General features: G+C 41.5%; 1 protein-coding gene across 5 annotated transcripts in view; it reads left to right on the forward strand.

The window, feature by feature from the left end:
- The window catches only part of itgb4 (integrin, beta 4), a 26,764-nt gene continuing 1,389 nt past the window's right edge, over nt 1-25,375 (forward strand). The window contains exons 1-43 of one of the 5 annotated variants that reach the window (XM_019263502.2): nt 1-281; nt 5,757-5,868; nt 7,754-7,836; nt 8,979-9,061; nt 9,526-9,627; nt 9,744-9,948; nt 10,040-10,136; nt 10,267-10,438; nt 10,921-11,184; nt 11,291-11,380; nt 11,468-11,590; nt 12,006-12,173; nt 12,279-12,355; nt 12,501-12,709; nt 13,460-13,563; nt 13,651-13,746; nt 13,857-13,989; nt 14,105-14,227; nt 14,705-14,823; nt 14,908-14,941; nt 15,049-15,243; nt 15,402-15,505; nt 15,597-15,655; nt 15,780-15,803; nt 15,909-16,057; nt 16,194-16,373; nt 16,531-16,679; nt 16,910-17,117; nt 17,220-17,537; nt 17,677-17,843; nt 17,934-18,114; nt 19,027-19,164; nt 19,256-19,438; nt 19,521-19,649; nt 20,461-20,616; nt 21,765-21,920; nt 22,008-22,157; nt 22,560-22,694; nt 23,630-23,779; nt 23,870-24,058; nt 24,160-24,315; nt 24,404-24,568; nt 25,235-25,354. In XM_019263502.2, coding sequence (XP_019119047.2) covers nt 7,761-7,836; nt 8,979-9,061; nt 9,526-9,627; nt 9,744-9,948; nt 10,040-10,136; nt 10,267-10,438; nt 10,921-11,184; nt 11,291-11,380; nt 11,468-11,590; nt 12,006-12,173; nt 12,279-12,355; nt 12,501-12,709; nt 13,460-13,563; nt 13,651-13,746; nt 13,857-13,989; nt 14,105-14,227; nt 14,705-14,823; nt 14,908-14,941; nt 15,049-15,243; nt 15,402-15,505; nt 15,597-15,655; nt 15,780-15,803; nt 15,909-16,057; nt 16,194-16,373; nt 16,531-16,679; nt 16,910-17,117; nt 17,220-17,537; nt 17,677-17,843; nt 17,934-18,114; nt 19,027-19,164; nt 19,256-19,438; nt 19,521-19,649; nt 20,461-20,616; nt 21,765-21,920; nt 22,008-22,157; nt 22,560-22,694; nt 23,630-23,779; nt 23,870-24,058; nt 24,160-24,315; nt 24,404-24,568; nt 25,235-25,354 — 5,836 coding nt within the window. In that variant the 5' untranslated portion in view covers nt 1-281; nt 5,757-5,868; nt 7,754-7,760. Of the gene's footprint in view, nt 282-5,351; nt 5,869-7,753; nt 7,837-8,978; nt 9,062-9,525; nt 9,628-9,743; nt 9,949-10,039; nt 10,137-10,266; nt 10,439-10,920; nt 11,185-11,290; nt 11,381-11,467; nt 11,591-12,005; nt 12,174-12,278; nt 12,356-12,500; nt 12,710-13,459; nt 13,564-13,650; nt 13,747-13,856; nt 13,990-14,104; nt 14,228-14,704; nt 14,824-14,907; nt 14,942-15,048; nt 15,244-15,401; nt 15,506-15,596; nt 15,656-15,779; nt 15,804-15,908; nt 16,058-16,193; nt 16,374-16,530; nt 16,680-16,909; nt 17,118-17,219; nt 17,538-17,676; nt 17,844-17,933; nt 18,115-19,026; nt 19,165-19,255; nt 19,439-19,520; nt 19,650-20,460; nt 20,617-21,764; nt 21,921-22,007; nt 22,158-22,559; nt 22,695-23,629; nt 23,780-23,869; nt 24,059-24,159; nt 24,316-24,403; nt 24,569-25,234; nt 25,355-25,375 lie in introns of those variants that run through there. The other 4 variants (XM_027289263.1, XM_019263503.2, XM_019263504.2 and 1 more) reach the window with 4 other exon arrangements.

Here is a 25,375-nt window from a genome sequence, read left to right on the forward strand (position 1 = left end):
TGGTGGAAAAAAAAAGAGACGCCATTCCTAAGCGCTGAATGAACTCAGTGATCCAAAAAGAGCACTTTTTGTCATGTAAATGAGCGAGGAGCTGAGCACAGACTAGAAGCGGGCAAAGGGGAGCTGGGAGCTGCAAGTGGAGGCATTTTTTTGTCGGGCTCTGCGTCTCCTCTACTTATTTGACTTGGTTGGACCTGGTTTGTCAACAGTGTGCGTGGGGAGAGCACATCTCTGCTTCTCTGCTAATGAGTCCACTTCACCAGGACAGCACCTCGTTCACAGTAAGTAACGTACTTAGGTTATAATGAGAGAGTTTGCAAAGGACACAGTGAATAAGATAAGTGCAAAATATGCTTCAGCTGAGGTACTGATTCTTAGTGTGTACAGTGTGTGTGTGTTTCAAGATTATCTGGCAGTAGGAGGTAAGTCATAAACCTGTGGTATGTTTTCTGAAAGTATTTGTCATGCACCAGTAGAAATAGAAACACCTTTCAAAACAGAGTTTACATATTTCTTTGTACAAAGCATAAACAGGATAAACACTATATGACAACAGAAAGTCAGACAATAAGGCCCAAACAAGACAAAATGGAGGTAAAAACAAGAAGACAGTAATGATGAAACTTATTTATGGCAAAAGATAGAAATAAAAGATGAGAATAAAAAGGCACAAAGAATAAAATAAAGCAGCCATTTTGACATGAAACAGTAGGTAAACACACATGTTACCAGTGATACTGTTTAGGTCATTCAGGTCAAACAGAGTCAGGGTGCTGCTGTGGTGCATATTGGTTTAACTGGAAAGTCTCTGCTGCACTAAATAGAAATGACCTTAATTATTATCATTGGAAATTTCATGACATTGACTATTTCATGTCTGCTGGGAAAACCTCTATTAAAAAGTAACAATAAAAAGATGACTTTGCATAAACTAAAAGTGGGTTTTAAGAAGTGATTAAAATTGTGCAAGGTTTATCTCCTCAGGCCTCTTTGTTTGGAAGGTGAGAGGCTCTGATGGCAGAACCAAGGTCAAACCCTTGATCTTGGAGGGAACAACCTAAGGGTCTTAGACTCTGTTAAAGCCAGTAGCTTCTGCGCTCTGAACATTAACAGTATAAAGAATGGATGTTGTATCATCAGTTTTTAAATATGGGGGCTAATACAGTTTGACTCACTTCTGAAGCCAGCCTCAAGTGGCTGTTTTAGGAACCGCAGTGTTTGGCACTAGCTCATATTGTAATTGAAATGAAGACAGGGGAGTGTAGGACACCTCTTCACTGGGATGTGTGCAACTCGTCCGGTTTTAGATGACGAAGAAAACTATTAATAATAATTTATTTGTATTAAGAAAAGATCTAAGAAGCCTATTGAACTTCTTCAACTGGCCAGCGTTCTCCTCCTCTCTCACTAGCCATGGAGAAAGAGGTAAGTTCAACCTTTAACCTTTAAACTAAGGAAAATGCAAATGCAACACATAACTGCATTATTGTTTTGGTAAATTAGTCAATTGATTGTAATAGTTGCAATGTTTGACGGTGATCTGGTAGGAAGTAAGTAAATATGCTAGTTATCTCAGTTAAAACATAAATGCACTCTTTTATGCTCAGCAAACTTTGCTAAAAAAAAATAACAACTATATACATTTTTTATATTGTGATATTTACTACATGTGCTAAACTAAGGATAAAAATGGACGATTGTCTATCAAAGAAGTTCCAGTTAAAGGGGTTAAAGGGACTGGGGGCAGATTTAAAGTAAAAACAAATGTTTCACAATGTTGTATTATGGAGAGCTGTTTAATATGTCCTTGTTTGCCTGCAATGCTGTAATGATGTGTTTTCATAGGAATGCCAGAAACAACCTTAGGGCGCTACCACACCTTATAGTTCACTGTAAGTGATGGTACATCATGGGGATGATCAGGCTCCATACTCAGTCACCTCTTTTCACCTACTGGCTGCACTCAGGGGAAGCAGTAGTTACCGTGTCAGACAGACAAGAGGGATGTCAAGGAGACAGTGATAAAATACTGCATGGATCACAAAAATAAGTTGTGGATCACAGGGATGCCTTCTTTTATCTCCATTATGATAAATTTATGGATAATTATATTTGATTTTGTTTGATCTAGTCTCAAATTTGTTATCATTTAAACACCTTGACAGCCTTTAATGTGATGATGATGTGTGTGTTGTTAAAATTAAACAGTGCTCTCTGATTTTTGCTGTTGTAAATTCAGACTTAACTGTCGTGACAAGCAAACATTCTCCTTTTGAGTCTGCTGGGTTTATCATTTTTAATATTTTATCTGTTGTCTTCTGCTCTAATTTTAAAATCTATTTTAAATTTTTTAACTTTTAGGACTTCACTGTAGCACAAATCTCCACTGACCTACAGCGACTCGGAGGAGTGATGATTATTTCTTCAAATTTAAATTGTCATTAGTTAGTTTTTTTATTGAGCAAAGGTTTTATTTACATTTTAAGAACAATATTGTGCTGTACAAATGTTGTATAAATAAAGAAAATATCTTGGAAGGTTGGTTTCTTGTAATTAGTGAAACATTCTTTCAGTATATGTAAATCAACAAAGCTACAAATCCCAGCTCTACAAATTCAGTATTTTTGTCTGACAATGTTTATTTTAATCATATTTTGTTATGTGGTAGGAATCTCTGTACCTTTATAAAGGAAATTTTATGAAACATGTAACTAGACAGATTTTCATGTTGTTCACATTCACTGCTGGGAGCCATTACATATATTTACCGAAAGCTCACATTGAGCAAGAAAAGTGCTTTATTTCTTGCTCTCAGGAAGCCCTGACACAAAAATGATACAGTAGGTGGACCGCTCCCTTGCGGCTCCTCCTCCACCATGTGAAAGGGCTGTTTAAACTGGCATCACTGCTGAAGTGTCAGCCAAGAAAGCAGACGGAGGGGAGAGTTGTTTCTTCAGACCTTTTTGTTCCCCTCTGAAGAAGTTAGCCATTGTATCAAATCAGATCTGGTTGCTAGGAGCACGGCTGTGTATGTCTCACTGCACACTGTCCAGTGTGATATGTACAGTGAAGAGGAAAAGGCAGTTTTCTCCTCTGAGTCATGTTAACACTTTGAATCCCGGATGTGTGTCACAGGTTCGCCATGGTGTGCATCCAGTGTGACAGAGTGTAGGAGAGCAGCAGTGATTGATATTAACCTTTAACACCTGATGTGTGGTCTGCAGGACACACAGGAAAAGACCTCCCAAAGAATTAAACATAACACTGACCCTATCTGTAACTCCTACTATTTTCTTTTAAGTACACTTCTAATGAAATTCTCCTAAAACAGCACCTATCAGCCAAGAATGCAACACAAAGATATTCAGCAAACAACATAAAAAAAATGATGGTGGGAATGATGATAATGGGTTACAGTTACAGAAAAAAGGTGGATTACACTGGGGAACAATTTGAGAAAAAAAAATCAGTTGAGTTAGATTTTTATGCAGATTAAAACTAGAATTGGCGTGCTGATTCCAAAATTGCAGTCCGTTTTTTTTTTTTCTAGCACGTCAACGTTTTTCTCCACAGCTTACCCTCCAGATAAGCAAAATTCCACTGATTAGCTGTAGTAAGACTTGCCAGCTGATTACGATTGGACTCATCTACAGCTATGTGGCAACTTGTTTGTGCAGTCACATTGAGACAGTGCGGTGAGAGGTGTGTGCAGCTCCCAATAGGTCAGTACTATCAATATCTGCAAACAGAAAGCTAGCATATTAGAAATTAAGAGGATTCGTGCTGGCTTTTCTCTTAACCTTGTAACCATGGGCATAACGTTGTAAGTTCTATTTCGTTTTATGCTGTTTATGTAGTTTTCAAAGCTTGTAACTATTCCATCTTAGTGTTTTATTTAGGTATGTATTTCCTTTGTTCCTGATCATGTCTGCTCCTGCTACTTCTCGTCGTAAATGCCTAAACAACCCTCCTTTGCTATATTTGTGGTAGTTTCACCATTCCAAGTCAGAGGGCAAACATCAGTGCATTTGTCAAACAAGCATTTTTTAAAGTAAAACTCGGTGATCAAGACAAGCCATTGGCCCCTCACAAAGTGTGCAAGCAGTGTGTTGAGAGTTTACGGATGTGGACCGAAGGGTGAAAAGTTGGCATTTGGTATCCCCATTGCACAGACTGTTACTTTTGTTTAGTGAAAACAAACACGCATCTGTTAAGTACAGTATTTTTCATATTTTTTAAGAAAACGGGGATCTTATAGTTCAAAAACTTGACCTGAGTTTTGGATTCCGCACCCAGAAATTTGTTAAAAAAAGCTGTCAAAAAAAAAGTCAGACCTAACTCAACAAAAATTGTGTGTTATTTATTAAAATCATAGACTACATAGAGGAAACAACATGAAATTAATTAAAATCAGTGCTAATTTATTTATGTAGTCCAGACCAATGCTTAGAGATTCCTGCTCCAAGACCAATACCATCATCCTTATTAAGATGATGGGATGATGAGAAGCAGGTAACACACACTTAGCTAGAACCTGTAGACTGTTGGCTGTTGGTTGAACAAAAAAAGACATCTGAAGACATTTTACGACTGTAAATGATAACAGACTGTCAGACTGGCCACTTCATTAGGTAGACCTTTACAAAATAATGTGATATAACACAACTCTGTCTAAATTCTACATTTATGAAACTTATTTTTCAGTGTTGACACCATCACAGATGTATTAATTCTACTTAATGCTTATTCTTGAGGTCTTAGTGGGTGCTGTTGTTGTACATAAGTGCACACATGTTTTATTGTTTGACTGGTAAGAGGATATCTAAACCTGTGGATCTAGTTGTGGGATCATCTCCACAATCTAATCCACTCTAGCTTTGTAAGCTCCTTTGTGAAAGGCTGTGGAGACACAATTAAACATAGTGAGCATGAAGATTGAGTGTCAGGGTCACTGTGCCATCTGGGGCCCTCTGCTCAGGAATGCAGATTCCCATACTGGTTCTTTATATCTTTCACACAGTGAAGGAAGTGTCTTTACCTCTAGAAAAGGGAGAAGCAATAAGTCGCAATCATAATGTTCACATCAAATATTTGACAAGTAGAAAATGTGCCCGTTAGTGTGAGCACGATTGTGTAAACACAAGATTCACAAAGCTGTTTCCCATAGCCTGCAGGCACTGTTCTGCTCTGTGTGCCACTCCCAAGAGCCTGGGAGGAGGCCATGGAGGGAGGGGCCTGTCTCTCCAGTCTCAAGCCCACACAGGTGAACTCATGTTGGGGTGGAATGCAGCAGGGAGGGGGCCTTGACACACAGAGGTGTGGAGCATTAATTTCTAACAGGGTGGGGAAGAGATACAAGTACAGGAAGGGAGTTAACCCTCTCCGTCATGGCTACTCACCTGGATAGGGAAGGGAGAATGTGTGTGAGTGTGTGTGTGTATGTGTGTGGGTGGGTGTCTGTGTACGCAGAAGTTAAAGGAGGGATCAAGTCACAGCACACACAGTCATATTCACTCAGTTGCTCTGAGTCTCACTGTCTCTCATAACTCTCCCCCGTACACACTTAAAAACTCTTGCGCACACGCGGAGACACACACACACTCAGCAGAGTGAGGGCAAATAAGTCAATATTTGACCACACCGGACTGTACAGGAAGAAACAAAAGACAGAAAAGAAAAAGTCTGTCCAGCTCTGCTTTGTGGAACTTTGAACCTGGGCACGAGGACTTGAAGACGTTTTTTTTTTCTTTTCACAGGTGGATACAAACATTTCCCAAACTCTTGGGTCAACCAAAGCAAACGGGAATTAGTTTTCTTCTTATTTATTGCTGGACTTTTGGACTTGGACTGAGCAAGAGCTAGAAAGAGGTTTGTTTGACTAGTAATCTCTTTATATCCAGTTATGAATTTTCTAACAGCTCCATTGTTTTAAGTGTCCTTCACCATGAACATGTCTTTCTTAGCTTTGCAAAGTGTACTGATTATTCTTTTTCTGCTTTATGTTTGTGTGACTTCTGAGCAAGGTGAACGGCTGTAAAGTGCACGTTATGTAACTTTATATCTCACCATGTGGTTTAAGAACTGCATGCAAGACTGTGAGTGTGGACAGATTTGGTTTAAGCTCACTGCTTTTCCTCTTGAATCTTTTTTTTTTTCTTTTCTGCATGACTGCCCACATCAGAGACAATGCAACACAGGTGAAAGAGACTGGATCAGAACTCAGTGTTTTTATGACCTGTTTGCTACTGGTTTTGTTATTAGACCCACAGAGCTGCGGTGTTAGTTTAACTTGTGCTATTTGAGTTTTTAAGGTGGAATGCAAAGATAACTTCAAAGGCTGGGATTTTCCAGGTGTGTATAGCTGTGATTTAACTTACTGTCAAAGGCGAGTCACCGATCATGACCCCTAAATCTGTTACCAAAGACCTACACAACCTTGCTGATGATGTCATGACAGGGGTCAGACCCACACCCAGCAGTGGTATGCTCACCTAGCAGGCATGATGTTGTCTGTAAAGACAACAACCACGGCTTTCAACTCGGAAAAGATGTCCCCTTTTTTTTTGTGCCACGGCGTCATCCAGACCATAGAAACAGCAGCCTGAATGACTCAGTTCTATTTTCTGCTTCTCGGAAGCTGTAATTTGCGTCTCCCAGTTTATTGTCAGTGTCAGTAACGCCTGCGTGCCTTTGATTTTGTCCGAGACAGAAAGAAAAAAAACACAAGTGCTTTTTCTCCACTCAGCTCAGATTCCATGACTGATGATCAAGTCCGGAGGATAGGAACTGCTCTGTTCTGTTTTCTCCCTCACCCATCTCGGAATGATTTATGTGACACCTTATGGCATGAACTCACACACCTGTAGTCAGCTCAAGTTCACAGTGAGGTGCTAAGGTGTCTTTCCCATGTGTTTTCAGACTGTGTTTTTAACTTGGACAGGTCATTCTCTCGCCTCAAGGAGAAATTCCTTTTGAGTTGTAAATCTTTCAAGCACAAATCATCACTTTTTGGGCACTGCAGTGGCACGTACAGTATTCAGTTATCTGCCCACTGACACAATTACTGAGACATTTCATGCCACATTGTGCCCTTTGTTCACTCACCACCTCCTGTCTTTAGTGGAGATTGTTTTTGAGGCTTCCTGCATATCAGATTGTTCGCCATCCAAAATTCCAGCATAAAATTATCAAGTGGTTTGGTTGTGAAGTACACAGCATACTTCCCGGGATTTCTCCAGGTCCCACCCTGCATTGGTCTCTTCCTGTTGTGATTCTTCTATCACATTTAATCACGCCTCAACCAGCTCTTTATAGTATGTTTGTCTGAAATTAGCTAGATAAGATGATAGATGGTACATGCAGGCTCATCTTCTGAGCAGATGATTTGAAAAAACAGACTTTTGTGAGGCTGTTTCACCCCCAATTATTATATTTAAAATATGACGGATTTTATTTCCCCAAGTTTTGAGATATCTGTAGAGATATTGTGAAAGTACAGAGTGTTTTACTGTGAAGCAGTCTCAGTTAGAACCTGTTTTCACAAACTGTAGTGAAGATAAGGGGAGTGTCTGGGCCTGTTCACTTTCTCTGGGGCTTGACGGAGGAAAAGTACAGGTGGTTCAGGTTACACCTCAGTCTGCCGAGATTTCACTGGGGCATAAAAATCCCCCCCCCCCCCTGTCTCTCTCTGTCTCTGTAACAGTGTATTGTACATATGCATGTATTAATGTGTCTGTGTGTGTTTCTATTATAGGAAGGAGATGGGGAGATGGACATTACATCTCTCGGTGGGGCTTGGGCTTCTAGCTGTCCTGTTAACCTGCTGTTATGCTGAAGGTGAGGAAATCATTTATTATTTATTAGTTTAATTAACAATTTTTTTATGCACATTCTGATCACATTAGAGAAGGTTAGGCGATTTTCACACTTGCTTGGGGTAGATTTAGCTTTAGCTTTAGATTTAGCTCAGAGTTAATGTGCTTAAAGGTAGATGGAAACACCTTTTTCCAAATAAGTTAACTCCACTTTCTTCTACTCTGTTTATTACAGCCATGTGTAACATAGCCTATACCGCTAACTTTTGACTAAGCTTCCCAGTATCCTAGTTTGTTCACTCTAGACCAGTTGATGGAAACACACATAATTCACATTTTGCTTTTGTTTTTTCTTTAAAGTTTGCTTCAAATTTGCTTGACAATTTGATGGAAACGGCTGATAACATGTTATTCTGTGTGCAAGCAGCAGCCTAAATAGGATCATTGGCAAGATAAATTCTGAGTGGGTCACTCTACAGAGATCTAGTGAATGATGAACATATTTACAGATGAAACAATGAATCAAATACTCTAGTTGGCTGACAGTAAATTATTAAACACTGATATTTATTTAAATTTCCTAACAGTCCCTGTCCAAAGCTCTGAAGGGATTTCCTGGGAATCATAGGAATAATTTAATATTGAATATTTATATTGATAATAATTCATATAAAATTTTGCTGTTTTTCACTTCCGATTGGAACAAACTGGAACTAGATGACGTCATCCTGCTCCTTCGGGAGCTTGTGAATCAATTTGTTCACCAACGAAAGGATGATTGATGAAACATATAACTGACTATTCCCTAATAACTGAAATAATAGTTAAATCAATCAATCGGCAATCAATCAGTAATGACCACTCCAAGGCTTAATAAAGCTTAGTTACTCTATTTTAGACTAATGTGTGTATGGCACACAGTAAAATAAAACAGTTTATGATTTTTTGTTTTGTTTTGTGAAGATATCTCACAAAGTGCAGAGCCTAATATGTCTTTTATCATCACTCTGTTTGTTTCTGCACTGTTTTCATTTGGAATACAATCAAGAGAAAATAAGATGTTGTGTCAAGTCTTTTTCACTGTTACCACCGGTATTCTAGCTATGTTTCATGGGTTTGATTCTCACTTTGCTGTCTGTCTTTGTCCATCCTCCCCTCCAACAGTGAACTACTGCTTCGCCAGCAGGGCCGGGACCTGCTCGGAGTGCCTGCAGGCTGGGGTTGGTTGCGCCTACTGCACTGAAGAGGTGAGATGACAAAACAGCAAGAATATAGAAGACCTTGATCTGAATTCATTAAGGCTGTGTCATTCCTGAGAGAAAGCTGCCCTTTTTAACATAACATGTACTTGATGAGTATTTTGAGTGTTATGTGGTAGCTAAGGACTCTGCCCTTATAAAGTGCCCTAACATTTGATTAGCTTCATAAAATGTTTTAACACTTACAATTTTAAAAATCATAATAAAGCAGTTACCTCACTGTCTTCATCAGAGGACAGAGTTTGGCTCGTTTGTCATGGAGATGGCTCAGTTGTGACTGTTTGATATGAAGTCACAAGCTTTATTCAGAGCTGGTCTTCATCAGCATGATTCATTTGCTAATATGTCCAAAGTGCTAAATTATTCTTCAGTGTGATGGTTATATGAAGACTCTGCATGTTAATCCTAAGAAAGCAATACTAACTTACCATGTGAATTTCCTGTATACTCAGACCTTTGAAGGCCCTCGCTGTGACCTCCACAAGAATATAATTGCCCAAGGCTGCAAAACTGAAGCTATTATAAAATATGAGGGCGATATGAAGATAGAACAAGTAAGTCTTCATCACTCTCATTTCTCTTTCAGTCAAACCACCATTCTTCAGTCTTAAATGCACGTTGTTGTTTCTTTTGAAATGTTAACTTTACCTTTGTTTGTTTTCCCACTCAGAAAAAGCAAATCAACACTTTACTTCAGCAGTCTCAAGTATCTCCACAGCTGATGAGCCTGTCTTTTCTGCCTGGAGAGGAAAGGGAGGTGGATGTGCAGGTGTTTGCTCCAACCAAAGGCCCACTGGATCTTTATATTCTTATGGACTTCTCCAACTCCATGGCTGACGATTTGGACAACTTGAAAAAGATGGGCAAAAAATTTGGTGACCAACCTTTGTATTGGAAATACGTTATACGTAATGGGTGTTGTCAAGTTGTTGCTGTAATACTGATGGTTGAATGTGTCTATTGTAGCTGATTTGGTGAGCTCACTGTCAGAGGACTACACCATTGGGTTTGGAAAGTTTGTGGACAAAGTGATTGAGCCCCAGACTGACATGAGATCCTCCAAGTAAGAGAAAAAATGTGACATGAACATACTGAAAAAAGTTAAGCACATAAATACAATACTGTAATCTAAACGTACATGGCATTCCCTCTGTCTCTCTTGTCTTTTGTTCATCTTCTTTCAACCCTCTCAGACTTAAAGAGCCATGGCCCAACAGTGATCCTCCATTCTCGTTCAAAAATGTCATTAAGCTGACCAGTGACGTGAAGTTTTTCACAAATGAGCTCCAGAAGGAAAGAATATCTGGCAACCTGGACGCTCCTGAAGGAGGTTTTGATGCCATATTGCAGGCTGCAGTTTGTACGGTTAGTAAGAATACTCAACACAAAACAGATGTTGCTCTGCTTAAATTTAAGTGACCAGTTGCTTGGGAGTTTAAATCCCAGTTCCAAAAATGTCAACAATAGCCCTTTAAACAAAACAAAAGCTAAAACATTTTTCTAAATGTCAGAAGTCAGCAGTTTTGCTGCTTTGCTGTTTTGCAGCTATAGCCTTATATGGTCCAGTAAAGATTATGTTGGAAGGCTAATAGACAGTAGGAAATTAAAGGAAGGAAATTAGCATCTCTTTCTCCAGTTTCCCTTCCTAATATTACTGTGTATCTGTTGAATGTGTAGAAAACTGTTTCTGTTTAACTTGCATTGTGATAATATAGCTGCGAAATGTTCACAGCGTGTTTCTGCTTCCTCCAAGTGTCGAAATAATTAGTGATTCCAGTTTTAAGGATCATCGGAATAAAGGGAAACCTTTATCTTCTGCTCCCATTTGATTGGTATTCTTATTCTAGGATAAGATCGGCTGGCGCAAGCACAGCACACATCTCCTGGTTTTCTCCACTGAGTCAGCCTTTCACTACGAGGCTGACGGTGCTAACGTACTGTCAGGCATCCTGCCACGCAATGACGAGCAGTGTCACCTGGACGACACAGGCAGTTACACAAAGGATATACACCAAGATTACCCTTCAATACCCACACTGGTCCGTGTGCTGGGCAAAAACAACATCATTCCCATCTTTGCTGTCACAAACCACTCCTATACATACTACCAGGTTGGTGGGCATTAGTGATTCAGCTTTCATTCAAGTTACGCTCAAACTTGGTAAGTTTTAGGTCAGTGTTTAGGTCATGGAAATATTTTCTGTATTATCTGTGTAGAAACTCCAAGAGTATTTCCCCATTGCTGAGGTTGATCTGCTACAAGAGGACTCATCCAATATCGTGCAAGTCATGGAAAATGCCTTCAAGGTAAAACATCACCTCTTATGACAACTGTCAAGTGGAAGGACATCTTTTTGAATACAATTGCTGAGAAAACTTGTGATGTCCTTTCAGAGGATCCGATCAAAGATGAGCATCCGTGCAGAAGACAGACCCAAGGTTTTCGAAACACATTTCTTGTCCGCCGATCGACACCTTTCACAATACGGGGATTTTAATTTCCAACCTGGAGAAATAGTAAGAAAAACACACATTTATTAATTCATTAGACCAAATGTTGTTTTTATATTCTAATAGTCCTAATTTAGATTGATATTTTGTGCTTACAACCAATGAATTCTTGCCATTTCCTTAAATATATTTTTTAATGGCAACAATGGGATTTTTTTTAGACTTACAGATATATCTATACACTTCTGATAATGAGGTATTTAAAAGGGAAAAGGGAGTTGGATCTAGGGGAAAATATGAAAATCATGCTGTCCATCAGATCTAATCATTCTGGTGCCAAAAAAGAGAAGGATTCAGTCTATCACCAAGTTCTTCTCAAGATGACTTTACATTAATGCTATCAAATAAATTATTTGTTTACAAAATGTTAACTAAAATCATTTTTTATGGTATTTAACATCTAACATTGTGTATCTTCCAGGGCAATTTCAAGATGCAGCTCAAAGCCCAGCGGATGATCAATGACGAGCCTGTCTGTAAGATGGATATGAGTGATAAAGAAGGAACAATGAAAGTCAAACCTACAACCTTTGGCGATGGTGTCAACATTAATGCTTTGCTCCTATGTCCAACCTGCCCTTGTGAGAAGGTAGACATACAGATTAACAATGAACGCACAAAAGTTGAAATTAACTACTTTGTCACACTTCTCTTTGGTAGAATTATTCCAGTGTGTCTTTTATTTGTCCTCCAGACCCCCTTCAATAAAGCAAACAGATGCAACGGCAATGGAGACCTGGTGTGCGGGAAGTGTCGGTGCTATGATGGCTGGTGAAACTTCATTTATTAATTTTTACAAAGATAAAAAAAAATATAGATTTTTACCTCAGTTATAGCACATCTGCCCTGCAATGGACAGTTTCAAACCTCTGGGTTCAATAAAGTCTTTGCGTTTTGTCCATTTGTCTCCTTTCAGGCAAGGTCCTTTCTGTAACTGCTCAGAAAGTTCTTCAGCTCTGGCCACCAACCAGTGTGTACTTCCAGGAATGTTGGAACCTTGTTCAGGCCGTGGAGATTGCATGCCGTGTGGAATCTGTGCGTGCTATAACCCCGATCAGTTTGAAGGACAGTACTGTCAGTACGATAAAACCCAGTGCCAACGATTCGGAGGCTTCCTCTGCAATGGTAACACAGTTTGTGATTTTTTTTTAATTATTATTTTTTTGGCCTTTTTATGCCTTTTATTGATAGTACAGCTGAAGATAGACAGGGGGCAGAGAGAGGGGGAATGACACGCAGTAAATGGCCGTCCGATGCGGGATTCGGGGGGCCAGCTGCAGCGAGGACTGTAGCCTCTACACACGAGGCGGCCGCTTAACCCACTACGCCACCGACCGCCCCCAGTTTGTGATTTTTAAATGTATAATCAATGGTTTATGTATGTGTATGATGCTACTATCATACACTATCATACTCTATACACTATAGCACCCTAGAGACATTCTATACTTACACTTAGTGTCTGTGTGCATAACTTCAAAGGCATAGTGTGTGTTAAAAGGTCATTCGTGGTTTTAGGTTGTAGAAAGTCCTCTTCAAAAATAGATGTAATTTTTTATGAAGGGGTTGCAAAATAGTATTGATTTGTACATGGAGAACAAAACACTGCACAATGGTTCAACCAGACTGAAAGAGACAATGATGAACAACAGTGAAATAAGAATATAAGAAATCACCAGTCGTTGTAAAGAAACTGACAGCTTAGCATCAAAACCTGTGCAGATTTACAGAGAAACAGGTTCCTCTTTCACTGTTAGGTGCACAGTAATGTCTATAACAAACTGGAATTAACAGACATGTTGCTTTAGCAAAGCTAATCTTCTGCACACACCACTTACTATAGTGAAAAAATGTAATTTATTTTCATCCTATCAGACCGTGGCTCTTGCGTGATGGGTCGGTGTGCATGTTCTGAGGGCTGGGAGGGTAATGCCTGTGAGTGTCCCCAGAGCAACCAGACCTGTCTGGACAGCAAGGGCGTGAGTAGAGCCAACAGTTTTCATTTGTAGATCATGTCACCTTTCCATGTCAGTTGGTGTCTAACTCTAAGTCTTTATCTGTCACAGGGTGTCTGCAACGGGCGAGGTAAATGTGTATGTGGCCGCTGTGAGTGTCCACAGTCTGCTTTCGACATTACTTCAACCTGTGAGCCAAATTTCCAGGTATGTGGATGCAACTTATAAATGAAATAGTGTACTTATGCCTCAGTGTATGTGGGGTGTGCATCAATATTAATTCTCAGCACAAACTAGCTGTGTTTTTGCTTTTTCAGCAATACTCAGGTGCGTGCGAGGGTACAAGGGCTTGTGCCCAGTGTCTGGCCTGGGGGACAGGAGAGAAGAAAGAGAAGGAGGAGTGTGATAAGTGCACCTTTACCATTGAAAAGGTGGATGAACTCAAAAAACGTAAGGATGCATAAGAGTAAAATGACTGATTTTCATTGAATAACTCTGACACCATAGTATCAATGTTTGAAAACACCTAATTCAAGTTCATTTGTGTGCGTATATATGTTTTCAGGTGAGGAGGTGCTTGATTTGTGCAGTTTCCGTGATGAGGAGGATGACTGCACATACCATTACACTGTCGAAAACGATGAAGATCTGAAGAAAGACTTGAAAGTTCAGGTGCTCAAAAAGAAAGGTGAGCTTTCTTTGAACTGAGCTGTAGTGCTCAAAGTAGATATTATATGTGATGTATGGCTCTAAAAGGCCTCAAAACACATTTTCATAGTTTTAAAAAACAGTTTAGTTTTTTTCTAATAGGAGATTTCTGTCTGTTTAACTCTGCTGTTGTTCCTGGTTTGATACTCAGTTGGAAAAATCTGATGTCACTGACTTACATACACCAATCAGAGCAACATTTGAATCAAAATGTAATAGCAGTCATGGGGCTGTTTGTTTACGTGGTATTCTTTCCGAATTTTAATGTTGATTGTGGCTTATTTAAGCGTGACTATTGTGACTAAGATACAGAGAAATCTGTGTGAAGGCACTAAACTGGAAGCCAGCACAATGATTTTAGACCAGGTGTGACGGGAACTCTTTTGTGCACTACAGTTAAATCTCTGGCAGAATCATTCTGTATGACCGTATCTAACTTTTCTTGATGAACCTTCAGATTGTCCTCCTGCCAGCCTCTTGTGGTTACTGCCGCTCCTCTTGTTTCTCCTGTTACTGCTGGCACTTCTGCTGCTCTGCTGTTGGAAATACTGTGCCTGCTGCAAAAGCTGCTGGCAGGTATAAACAATCACATTTACACTCGTAATGGTCAATATATAAGTATATAGTGGAAGTAATTCCTTCTGTCTTCTCTTGACACAGAGATTTCTTGCCCTGCTGCCTTGCTGTAGAAAAGGTAAGATGTTTGTTATATTACACGTCAAAGTGTTGCTTTAAATCCTTTATCCTCCCACCTTTAACATTTAATGTTGAATATGAGTTGCCTTATGTTGTATTTTCCAGGTCGCATGGTGGGCTTTAAGGAAGATGAGTATTTGCTCCGCCAGTCTCTGCTCACCTCAGACCACCTGGACACACCAATGGTAAGGACTGGCCCACCCAAAGGAACAGATGTGGTTCGCTGGAAGGTCACTGATAACGTACACCGAGGACCGAACCACCCTGAGGCACTGATAAAGCCCAACCCTAAAGAGACCAGTGAGTCTAGAAATGTTTGTGCAACAATAAACAACTTACTGTATGTTGACCTAAAGAAGTCAGGGTCAAGGCAGATGTTGTATTTAAAGATTAAATAATGAAAGTTACAACTTTAAACCCTGTTTGATTTCTTTTCATGTTCCTCTTTCTCCTTGTAGTCCAGTTCCCAATCTCTCTCAGGCTAAACAGGTTGTTCCATGAGAACCTGTCTCACCCTGAATCCAGAGACGCTGAACAGCTCCGCAAGGAAGTAGCTGATAATGTGAGTGTTTTTTTTGGTTGTTGGTTTACACACATATGAATGTATGTATGATGACTGCATCAACGAATACTGTATTTGTTCTTCAATTCAGTTAAATGAGGTGTACAAGCAGATTCCTGGTGCCCAGAAGGTGCAAAAAACCGCATTCAGGTAAGATGTGTTCAACTACATGTCTAGTTACGTACAGTATGTTTCCCAACAGACCTATTTTTAAAACAAAAATGGAAATGAAATGTGTGTTCTCTCACTCAAATACCTGCTCTGGTTCTTGCAGAATGCAGCGAAATGCCGGAAAAAGGTAATTTCTGATTGATAAAATGCAATACAAAACACAGAGTGTACTGTTTTTTGAAGGAGCCAATGATCATGCATGTCTAACTTCTGCCTCCCCTGTGCTCCTCAGGCAGGACTACGCCATTGTGGACACCATCTTGTCTGCTCCTCGTAGCAGCTACCCTGATATTGTTAAACTGACAGAAAAAAATGTCCAGTCTGGAAACTTACATGACCTCAAAGTGGTGCCTGGCTACTACACTGTGGCCACAGACAGAGGTGTGTGCTAACTATTTGAGATTCTAATGTACTGTTTGTAGTCAAGCTGATCTCTTTCGAAACTCTACTGAGCAGCTTATATCTCATTATCAGTCTTGCCATAAATCTTGTGGATTTATCCACTCTTGCTCTACAGAGGCTGCAGGAGCTATCGAGTTTCAAGAAGATGTGGAGTCGGTAGATGTTCATGTGCCGCTCTTCGTCAAGGATGAAGACGATGACAAAAAACAGCTGCAGGTGGAAGCCATGGATGTGCCACTGGGCATTGCTGAGATTGGAAAACGTTTGGTTAACATCACCATTATCAAAGAGCATGGTGAGAAATTTCAGATTTCACAGATACGTACTTGAGAATACAATTTATTTTGTATATAAATAATATCAATAAAGATGAGCTCTTGTGACCTAACCTAATGGGAAGCGTTATGTTCACTATGATTGCTCTAATGGATTGTCTCTTTGCTCTTTCACAGCCTCAAGTGTCTTCTCATTCCTCCAGCCGGCCTACACCTACAGCCGGCAGGATGGGGTGGCCAACATCCCAATTGTCAGAGAGATCATAGAAGACGGACGCACACAGGTCACCTACCGCACACGAGACCTCACAGCCAAGGATAAGAAGGTGAGCTGATAGCTGTACTGTCCTACAATTAGCTTGGTATTCTTATGCCTATAACAACATTTGAGGTTGTTACCTATAGTTGATGTGGATTATGTTCTCACTTAAAATCACAGTTGAAATCTGGTTGGAAACTGGTTGGCATGGGTATTGTTACCCAATCTGAAATGGCTTTGGCATGTGCTTAAGTGAAAGGACCATAAGGTGAGACTTGTTCTTTCTATGTATTTTAGGATTATGTGACTGTGGAGGGAGACCTATCCTATGGTCTTGGTGAGACCCAGAAAACAGTCCCGGTTCGTCTGCTGGAGCTGGGTGAGAATGATGGCCTCCTGGAAGACAAACAGGTCAAGCAATTTGTTATGGATCTCAGTAACCCACGGCAGGGCGCCAAGCTGGGACGCTACCCAAGAACTACTGTCACCATCGCAGACCAACCAGGTAAAAGGACATGCAAGGCTTTACATCAGTGTTTCTTACCCTCACTCAATGTCAATCAATAATAGCTATGGTTTTTGTCTCTTTCTTTTCATTTTCTTCCAGAGCCCAGTGTGATGATGTTCAAAAAGGGCACCCAGAATTTCACCACATCTGACCCAACCTACACCATCCCTGTGGTTCGTTCTCGCAACCAGGACACAGCTGCCACAGTGAAATGGCGCACCAAGAAGGCCCAGCGCTTTGAGCTATCTGGCCCACTGAAGTTTGGTCCTGGAGAGACGGAGAAAAACATAGTGATCGACCCGAAGGCCCATTCTGGTCCAATCCAGCCAGAGACCTTTCATTTGGAGCTGTTTGAGCCAAGTAGCAATGCTTCTATTGGAGAAAGGAAGACTACTCTTGTCAATGTCACTGATGGAGGTAAGACACCACTTGTTTGCTGACGATACATAGAGTTGTGACAGTTCAGATTTTATGTGATGAAAGAAGGGATTACTCAAACAGAGGTACTGTATTGAGTAAATCTTTGTTTAATCCTAATTCCTTCCACTTCCTGCAGCTCCCAGAACTATGGCCCAGATGCAGCAGAAGGGCTACATAAGCCCAAAAACCTCAGCCTCTGGTGGTTTCCCGCTCTCCCCAGAAAATCCTGTGGCCAAGGCAACTGGACCCAGAAGCATCCGCCTCAACTGGGACCCACCGTCTGGCAACCCCATGGGGTACAAGGTACATCAAATCTACATGTTGAGAAGCTTCAACTCGAGGTGGCACTGTATTTCTCAAATGCCGTATATTTTGTTTAATTGTGCATTTTAGGTCAAGTATTGGATCTACGGTGACCCAGAGAAAGATGCTGAGGTGTTAGATGTGAATACTACTCATGCTGAGTTGACCAATCTGTACCCCTATTGTGACTATGAGATGCGAGTGTGCGCCTACAATGCAATGGGAGATGGCTACGATACAGACGTTGTTACCTGTCAAACACTGGAGGATGGTAATTACTAAGAATTCAGTTAACTGCTGTTCATGAACATCTCTACTGGAGATACCAGCAGCACATATCAGTCATTTACAAAACTCGTTCTTCTTGCACCGGCTATTCTCAACATCATTAAGTTTGTATGTAAAGTTCTTTCTAAGGTTATTTACAATGAGCTAGTTTCAAAGTAGATATCTGCTAAACCAGGTTGTACCATTTAAACTTTAGAAATGTCTTAATAGGAATCATGTTGGTCATGTTCAAATCAGTTGTTAGGAAACGATCTGAACCACCTGAGAAGTTGTGGTTAGAAACTTTCAAAAAGTGCTTGGCAGATGATTGGATGAGCCATCTGTCTATCATTGTCATAGGTAAACTTCAACCAATCAGGTCAACAAACCATGCAACGTCGCCAAGCTCTTACTGAGCTAGTTGGCTACTAGCTGCTAAGCTAATTCGGAGAAGAACAAAAACATCTTCTCCATAGAAAAAAGTCTTCAGTGTTGTTCTTTTCTCTTCTTTCAGTAAAGAAATACTCTGCAGCTCTGAATTGATCAGTGCTAACCCCTTAAAGTGAGATATATATCTAGATGATATGATATATATATATACTATATATATATATATTATATATATATATATACTATATATACTATTTATACACATGCTGTCATAAATCGTAGATAAAACATCTGTCATATTCTATATCACCTGCTTTACTCCTCTTTCTAAACAGGTAGGTCACATATTAGCAAGATAATGTTAATTTTTTCAGTAGCAACGCAACCTTAACTCCTGGCACTCTCTGCCAATGCTGTCAATATGTAGTAACAACTCATCCCTACATCAGCAACAGCTAGTTTGTGTGGTTAAACCAGATTAAATTTAGTAAACACTTATACTTACGGTTCCTGTTGTTTTCCCCAGTGCCTGGTGAACCTGGACGTCTAGCCTTTAATGTCATCAGTCCAACTGTCACTCAGCTCAGCTGGGCAGAGCCTGCAGAGACCAATGGCAAAATTACAGCTTATGAGGTCATCTACACCCCCATCGATGATGAACAGAGTAAGAGACTGGAGTCCAACCTAAAAAAGGAAATACTGTACAAATATTTGCATTATATACATTTCATTATTTCCCTGTACTCTTCTCACAGAGGCAGTGGGTGCTGCCAAGAAAGTAAAGATTGACAACCCCAAGAAGAGAATGCTGTTGATCGAGAATCTCCAAAACGCCCAGACCTACCAGTACAAAGTCCGTGCCAAGAACAGCGTGGGCTGGGGCCCCTTCAGAGATGCCACCATCAACCTGGCCTCACAGCCTGCCAGACCTCTGTCCAGTAAGTCAAGAGCAAACAAACACTTCTAGTCAATCTGTATTTCCCTGACAGGGGATTAATGTTCCTCTCTTTCTGTCCCCAGTTCCCATCATTCCAGATATCCCCATCGTAGACGCAGAAGCAGGAGACGAGTATGACAGCTACCTGATGTACAGCAATGAGGTGCTGAAATCCCCCACAGGCTCCAAGACACCCAGCGTCTCTGGTGATGGTGGGTACGCCAAGCCAAAACCAGAAGCTACTTATAACAGCTAACAGTATAAACTTATTGTGCTAGCGCTCTTTTCTGATGCATTTTTGGCTCTTGAAAGATGCATGTGGCTGCCAGACTTCTAGAGTGTGAGCTATCACTGTAACATGGATCCAATTATTTCAGCCCACATTGCTCTCAGGCATCTGGCTTTGTTCTTGTAGCCTAAGTGTTATTACAATGTGTGCTGTGGTGTCATTACCTGGAAGAAGAAGGGGAAATGGACGACACTATGAAATGTTAGATCTGTGCTGTAGGACCACCCAACATGTGAGACTCCTCCTGAAAAACCTCAGGATGAGAGGGCCTCTTGTCCTTTTTTCTGGCTTTTCTTAGTTTTCAGTGTTTCCGTGTGACAAAAATGTTTCCTTATTTTGCAAGAGTGACAGTAAGGAAGTGCTATAAGGGTTTTGAAGCTCACGGATAGCGTCATACTCATGGCTCTGCCTTTTTTTCTATCACTTCCATCTGGCGGGCAAATTCTCCTGCAAGCAACGCCCCAGCCAGGCAGCAACAAAATCCGCTTCCAATGCATCTCCAGATATCTGCAATACAAGTGCTTTACGGTCACAAACCACAGGCCTTCCCTCAGTAAATCAGCTGTCACTCTCCTGCTTTCTGCAACCGTTCTTGTGCTCTTAGTCAGTGTTCTGCTGATATTTTAATAGATTATTTTGTTAAGTAATGTCTGGTAAGAGCAACCATTGATACTTATTCGCTACAAATCTATGCTTGGCTTGCGTGCTTCTCCCCTATGACCCCCAAATACAAGGGTGGAAATATGTCCAGTTGGTGGGGTCCAACCTGGATCTCCGTAAGGTGTCGTGGAAAAAGCGTGTGGACATCATCCCCAGTCGGCTCAGCACAGACACAGAGACAAGCCTTGACGAGACCCCCCACCCCAGCTCTGCTCAAACAGCCCTGCCAGGTGAAGACCACTCCATCAGACCCACAGATAGATAGACATGCAGCCAGCATGCCAGCTATAATGCACGGCCTGCCAGTTGCCCAGCAATGCAACCAAAGTTTCTCTCTGCCTCCATGATTTGATCCTGTCAGAAATATCAGCGTTTGTTTAATCATTCAGTTTCGGGCTTCAGTCCTTGTCCCCTTGCCCCTAGTTGGCACCTATCCCACCTATCCTCCTGCCACCTGTCCAGAGAGGAGCACTGGCATCAACTGCCTCGCCTCCAGTTGATGATCCTGGGGGGGCAGGCTTTTCCAGGTGCCTGTCTCTGTCTGTCCTCTCTCCATCCCACTGGGGAAGTAGTGGAGGAGGCATGTTGGGTGTGTGTAAAGGCTTAGTTACTGTGTGGCTGTATGGAAATAATGGCTTCTTATATACTGAAATACTGCAGGGCAGTTTCAATGATGACACCTTTCCTTGCAGCGGTTAATTGTTCTTTCTTGCAGCTGTGTTTGTTTTTGTCTTCAGATTTTTAGACACAAAGCAACTTCTGAAACTGGTTTGTAAAAAGTCACATTCACATTTAGCAGTTCAGCCAGTATTAGACCAGCTTTCCACACACCAAACCAACAGCAGCAACAACTTAGACCTGCTGATGAAGACACATTGATGTCGGCGACTACAGGCAAACTTAAGTGATGCAATCGTAATCACCTGCGCCACTGTCACCATTTTTAGCCATGTCCCTTAGCTCACATGGCCTGAGGGATGGCAATGTCATTTGTGTGCCATTAAATTCAGTATAGATCCATGTCCATGGCACCCAGACAGATCTGAATTACTTTGGTAATCATGTGACTTGTGAGCGCTTGAGCAGCTTCAAAAACAACAACGCAGTCACTTTCATTGCCTGTAGATGGGTCACACCTGCCTGTCTTCACAACTGTTGCTGTTTCTGTAACCTGTAAGTGGCTCAAGTAGGACTGAAACTACACGTCTGACTCTGCTGCTGCTTCCTCTATAGATTGGCTGAACCTGGTTGACATGCTTGACATCAATGCCATTAATGCCTGTTCTTCCAATCAATGCCTGAATGTTTAACTGCTAACTGCTGAGCTCCCTGCGTCCTGTCTGTTGACAATTCTGGCTCTTATTGTGGTGTTTCACAGATTACACGATGAATGGCACCTTCCTTTACCCAGGGGGATCAGCGACACGCAACATGTCAGCTTCGTCCTCTCCCATGTCCACTTTGAGCTCAAACTACAGAGGGGCAGGCAGCTCCTACACCACAGAAACAAACACCACCTACATGTCCGGAGCAGGTAAGATGGACGTCAGCAGCTGTGTTGCGAAAAATTCAGACAAAATATCAAGATGTTATTTATCTTCATCCTTCTCTCTTCTTGTAGGAAGCTCTCGTAGACAGGAAATGATCGGAGGAGGACTTCACACAACAGAAGTGATCATGAGGAAGCGCTCAGAGAACAGAGGTTACACAGATGAAAACATCCGTGACTCTATTGTCATGGGAGACGTGTTGAGCAAGTTCCCAGATCTAGGTAAGCATTAGACCTCAGCAGTAGTTTGAATTTATTCCAAAGTAACTGTAAGAGGATATATTATCGTTGTCTTTCTGCTCAAAGAAAGATTTTACTTGGGAGTGCAGTATTTGGGATGCCTCGGCAGGTAAACTGTGCAGGCGCATGGCGCCATTGGCTTGGACATCTGATGGGGTTGCTGTTGGCTGCACAGCAGGCTTATCCACACTGACTTTGCAGGAGCTATGCTGACTATCGCTTTTTCTCCCTCCCTCTCCTTGTCTCTACTTTGCTCTGTTTGTTTTATTTCACCTCATCTCTTTTATACTTCAACCCTCCTCCCACTGTGCTCCTTCCATCGTTTTCTCTACCTCTCCTCATTCCAATCCTCCTCCTTTGCCCCCTTGCTCAATGCGCCATCAGGTGGTTTCGGCTACACTGGGATGCAGAGCACCTCTCAGAGCCAGTTCAGCTACAGCCTGTCTCAGGGTTCGAGGGCCAGGACCCAGTCTTCAGACGTCAATGAGGCCCTTTATAATCTGGACAGGGTGCTCCAGGGTAAGTCTGTGGCATACAAGCATGAAGGCGTATGTTTGCTAGGTGTGGCGTGTTATGCCCCGCTCAACAACCACCTTTATTCCTGCCTCTGTGCTTGTCTTATACCTCATCATCCTCTCTGATCTAAATATCTCACCTTTTATTGTTTCATGAGTTTGAATCACCACAAATCACTTCTATTTTCATTATACTTACAATCATTTTTCAGACCACACCATCTGTTCTTAGTTGATTTTCTTATTTGATCAATGTTACATTAACATCATATGAGAGTAGGCTGATGAAAAGCAATCCATTCACATGCTGCATATTGAACTCAGAACAGTAAGCAAACACAGTTGGTGTCCAAAAGGGTTATTTTAATTTGGTAATTTCTGAAATCTGCACTCATGGATCAAACAACTGTGTGTAATGTGAAGGAGGTTGCTTGTAAACCCACAAACAGTTATCAGCAAAGACTGCCATCCAGCTCTACAGAGCATGTTTTGTTTTTAACCTGAACTTTAGAGTTTGGTTCAGTTTCACAGCTCTCATCGAGCCATCAAAGAAGCTCTGATAAAATCACTGCACACTTCCTGCTCAGCTGCTCAACACTTAATAGGTAACAGAGTTAGCACGTAGCTAAAGAGCATCAACTAAAGATCCAGATATGTTTCTCAGGAGCTGGTAGAGACCAAAAACAGAGCTAAAAGCAGAGTGAATATTGGACTTACATTTGCCAGGTACGCAAAAACACAACTCAGAGTGAATGTTAATATTGCTCCGTGTCTGTTGGATGTGCTTGCTAACCAGTTTGTCGTGACAACTTTAAAATGTAATGTCCAGTCTATACTTCTCTGTCTTTTTCACCCTTTATCCTGAACAGTCTAAACATGAAGACACACATTTATTCAGATCCAGCAGTATTCTTACTCTGTCTCGTTGTCACTCATCAGATGCTCGAGTTTCTCCAGGTGTTCCTGACACCCCCAGCAGACTGGTGTTTTCCGCTCTGGGTCCCACTGCCCTCAAAGTCAGCTGGCAGGAACCCCACTGTGAGAAAGACATCATGGGCTACTGTGTTCTCTACCAGCTGCTCAATGGAGGTGAATGAACCCTATTGCACCAACTTCATTTTATCTGTTATTTTTTAATCATTTTTGCTGATGCTAAACAGTCTGTGTCCTCTCCTGTAGGTGAGGTGAGGCGTATTAATGTGACAAACCCAGCAGAGAACTCTGTGATCATCCAGGACCTGCTGCCCAACCATTCCTACCTATTCAAGGTGAAGGCTCAGAGCCAGGAGGGCTGGGGTCCAGAGAGAGAGGGAGTCATCACCATCGAGTCTGCTGTTGACCCCAAGAGTCCCCTCAGCCCCATGCCAGGTGCTGATAACTTCTTTGATTATCCCACAGATACCATAATTAATTACAATTACAATAATTTCTCTCTTCTGATCCTGTATCTGTCTTATCTTTTACTAAAGGCTCACCATTTACTCTGAGCACCCCCAGTGCCCCAGGCCCCCTGGTCTTCACTGCCCTGAGTCCTGATTCCCTGCAGCTCAGCTGGGAGAAACCACGTAAACCCAACGGAGACATCCTGGGATATGTAGTCACTTGTGAACAGCTGCATGGTGGAGGTGAGAGTTTCTATAAAGAACCAAAACATTTACATTTTAGATGGTTCGTGCAGGTTTTTCTCTGACCTGGGTTTCTTGTTTCTTCCAGGAGACATGCGTTCTTTCCAGGTGACTGGCGACAACGCTGAGACCAGTCTGACCGTCCCAAACCTGACCGAGAACATTCCTTACAAATTCAAAGTCCAGGCTCGAACCACACAGGGCTTCGGTCCTGAGAGAGAAGGCATCATCACCATAGAGTCTCAGGATGGAAGTAAGATGAATCGTACTGTCAAAGCTTCTGATAAGAGTGAAACTCAAAACTCACTAGTGGCTTCTAGAGACTGAAATGTTCATTACGCCTCAGAATATGACAATGGGGATGAAGAAAAACTTGGCGATAGATTTTTTTCTTAGAGCCTTATCTGTAGTAGGACGATAATTTGTGTGTCCTTAGGATGGCACCAGAGAACGGATCACATCTAAAATAAGATTGCTAATCCTGCAGGAGCACGGATGTAAATGTCAATCTGCTTATTAAACTCTGAGACGTGCTCTGTACAGTGTTGACATTTTGGCCTGAAGGGATGCTAGAGCAAAGCTTGTCAAGTGTTTTTCCTCTCAGGTGCATGAGTGTGTTCAGTAAAATTCAGGGCAAGTAGAAACTTTGGCCCGATGTTTCATGGAAATCAGGCTTTTTGATATTAATATCTTGTGTATTTACTGTGATAACCTCAGTCAAAGAGCAATTTTAACAGGACTGAACAGGAAGGTAACAAAGTCCTAGACTGGCAGTCTGGCCAGTAATTGCTGAGATTTCTTGCTCTGGATGTAGTCAAGATATCACTGTTATCCAATGTCCTATTTAGCCTTTCTGTAATAATTCCTGACGTTTAAGTATACAACAGTATACTCACATCTGTATTTCTTTCCTTCCTAGGTGCTTTGTCTCAGTACAACAGCCAATCAATGACGAGGAGGGAAGTTTTCCAGATGCCAACAGAGGTCAGCACGCGAACCAACGTCTCCCACACCATGCTTAACGACCCGTACTTCTCAGGTACAAATGAAGCTCGAGTTT

This window comes from Larimichthys crocea, chromosome XVI (assembly GCF_000972845.2).
Source record: "Larimichthys crocea isolate SSNF chromosome XVI, L_crocea_2.0, whole genome shotgun sequence".
Classification (NCBI taxonomy): domain Eukaryota; kingdom Metazoa; phylum Chordata; class Actinopteri; family Sciaenidae; genus Larimichthys; species Larimichthys crocea.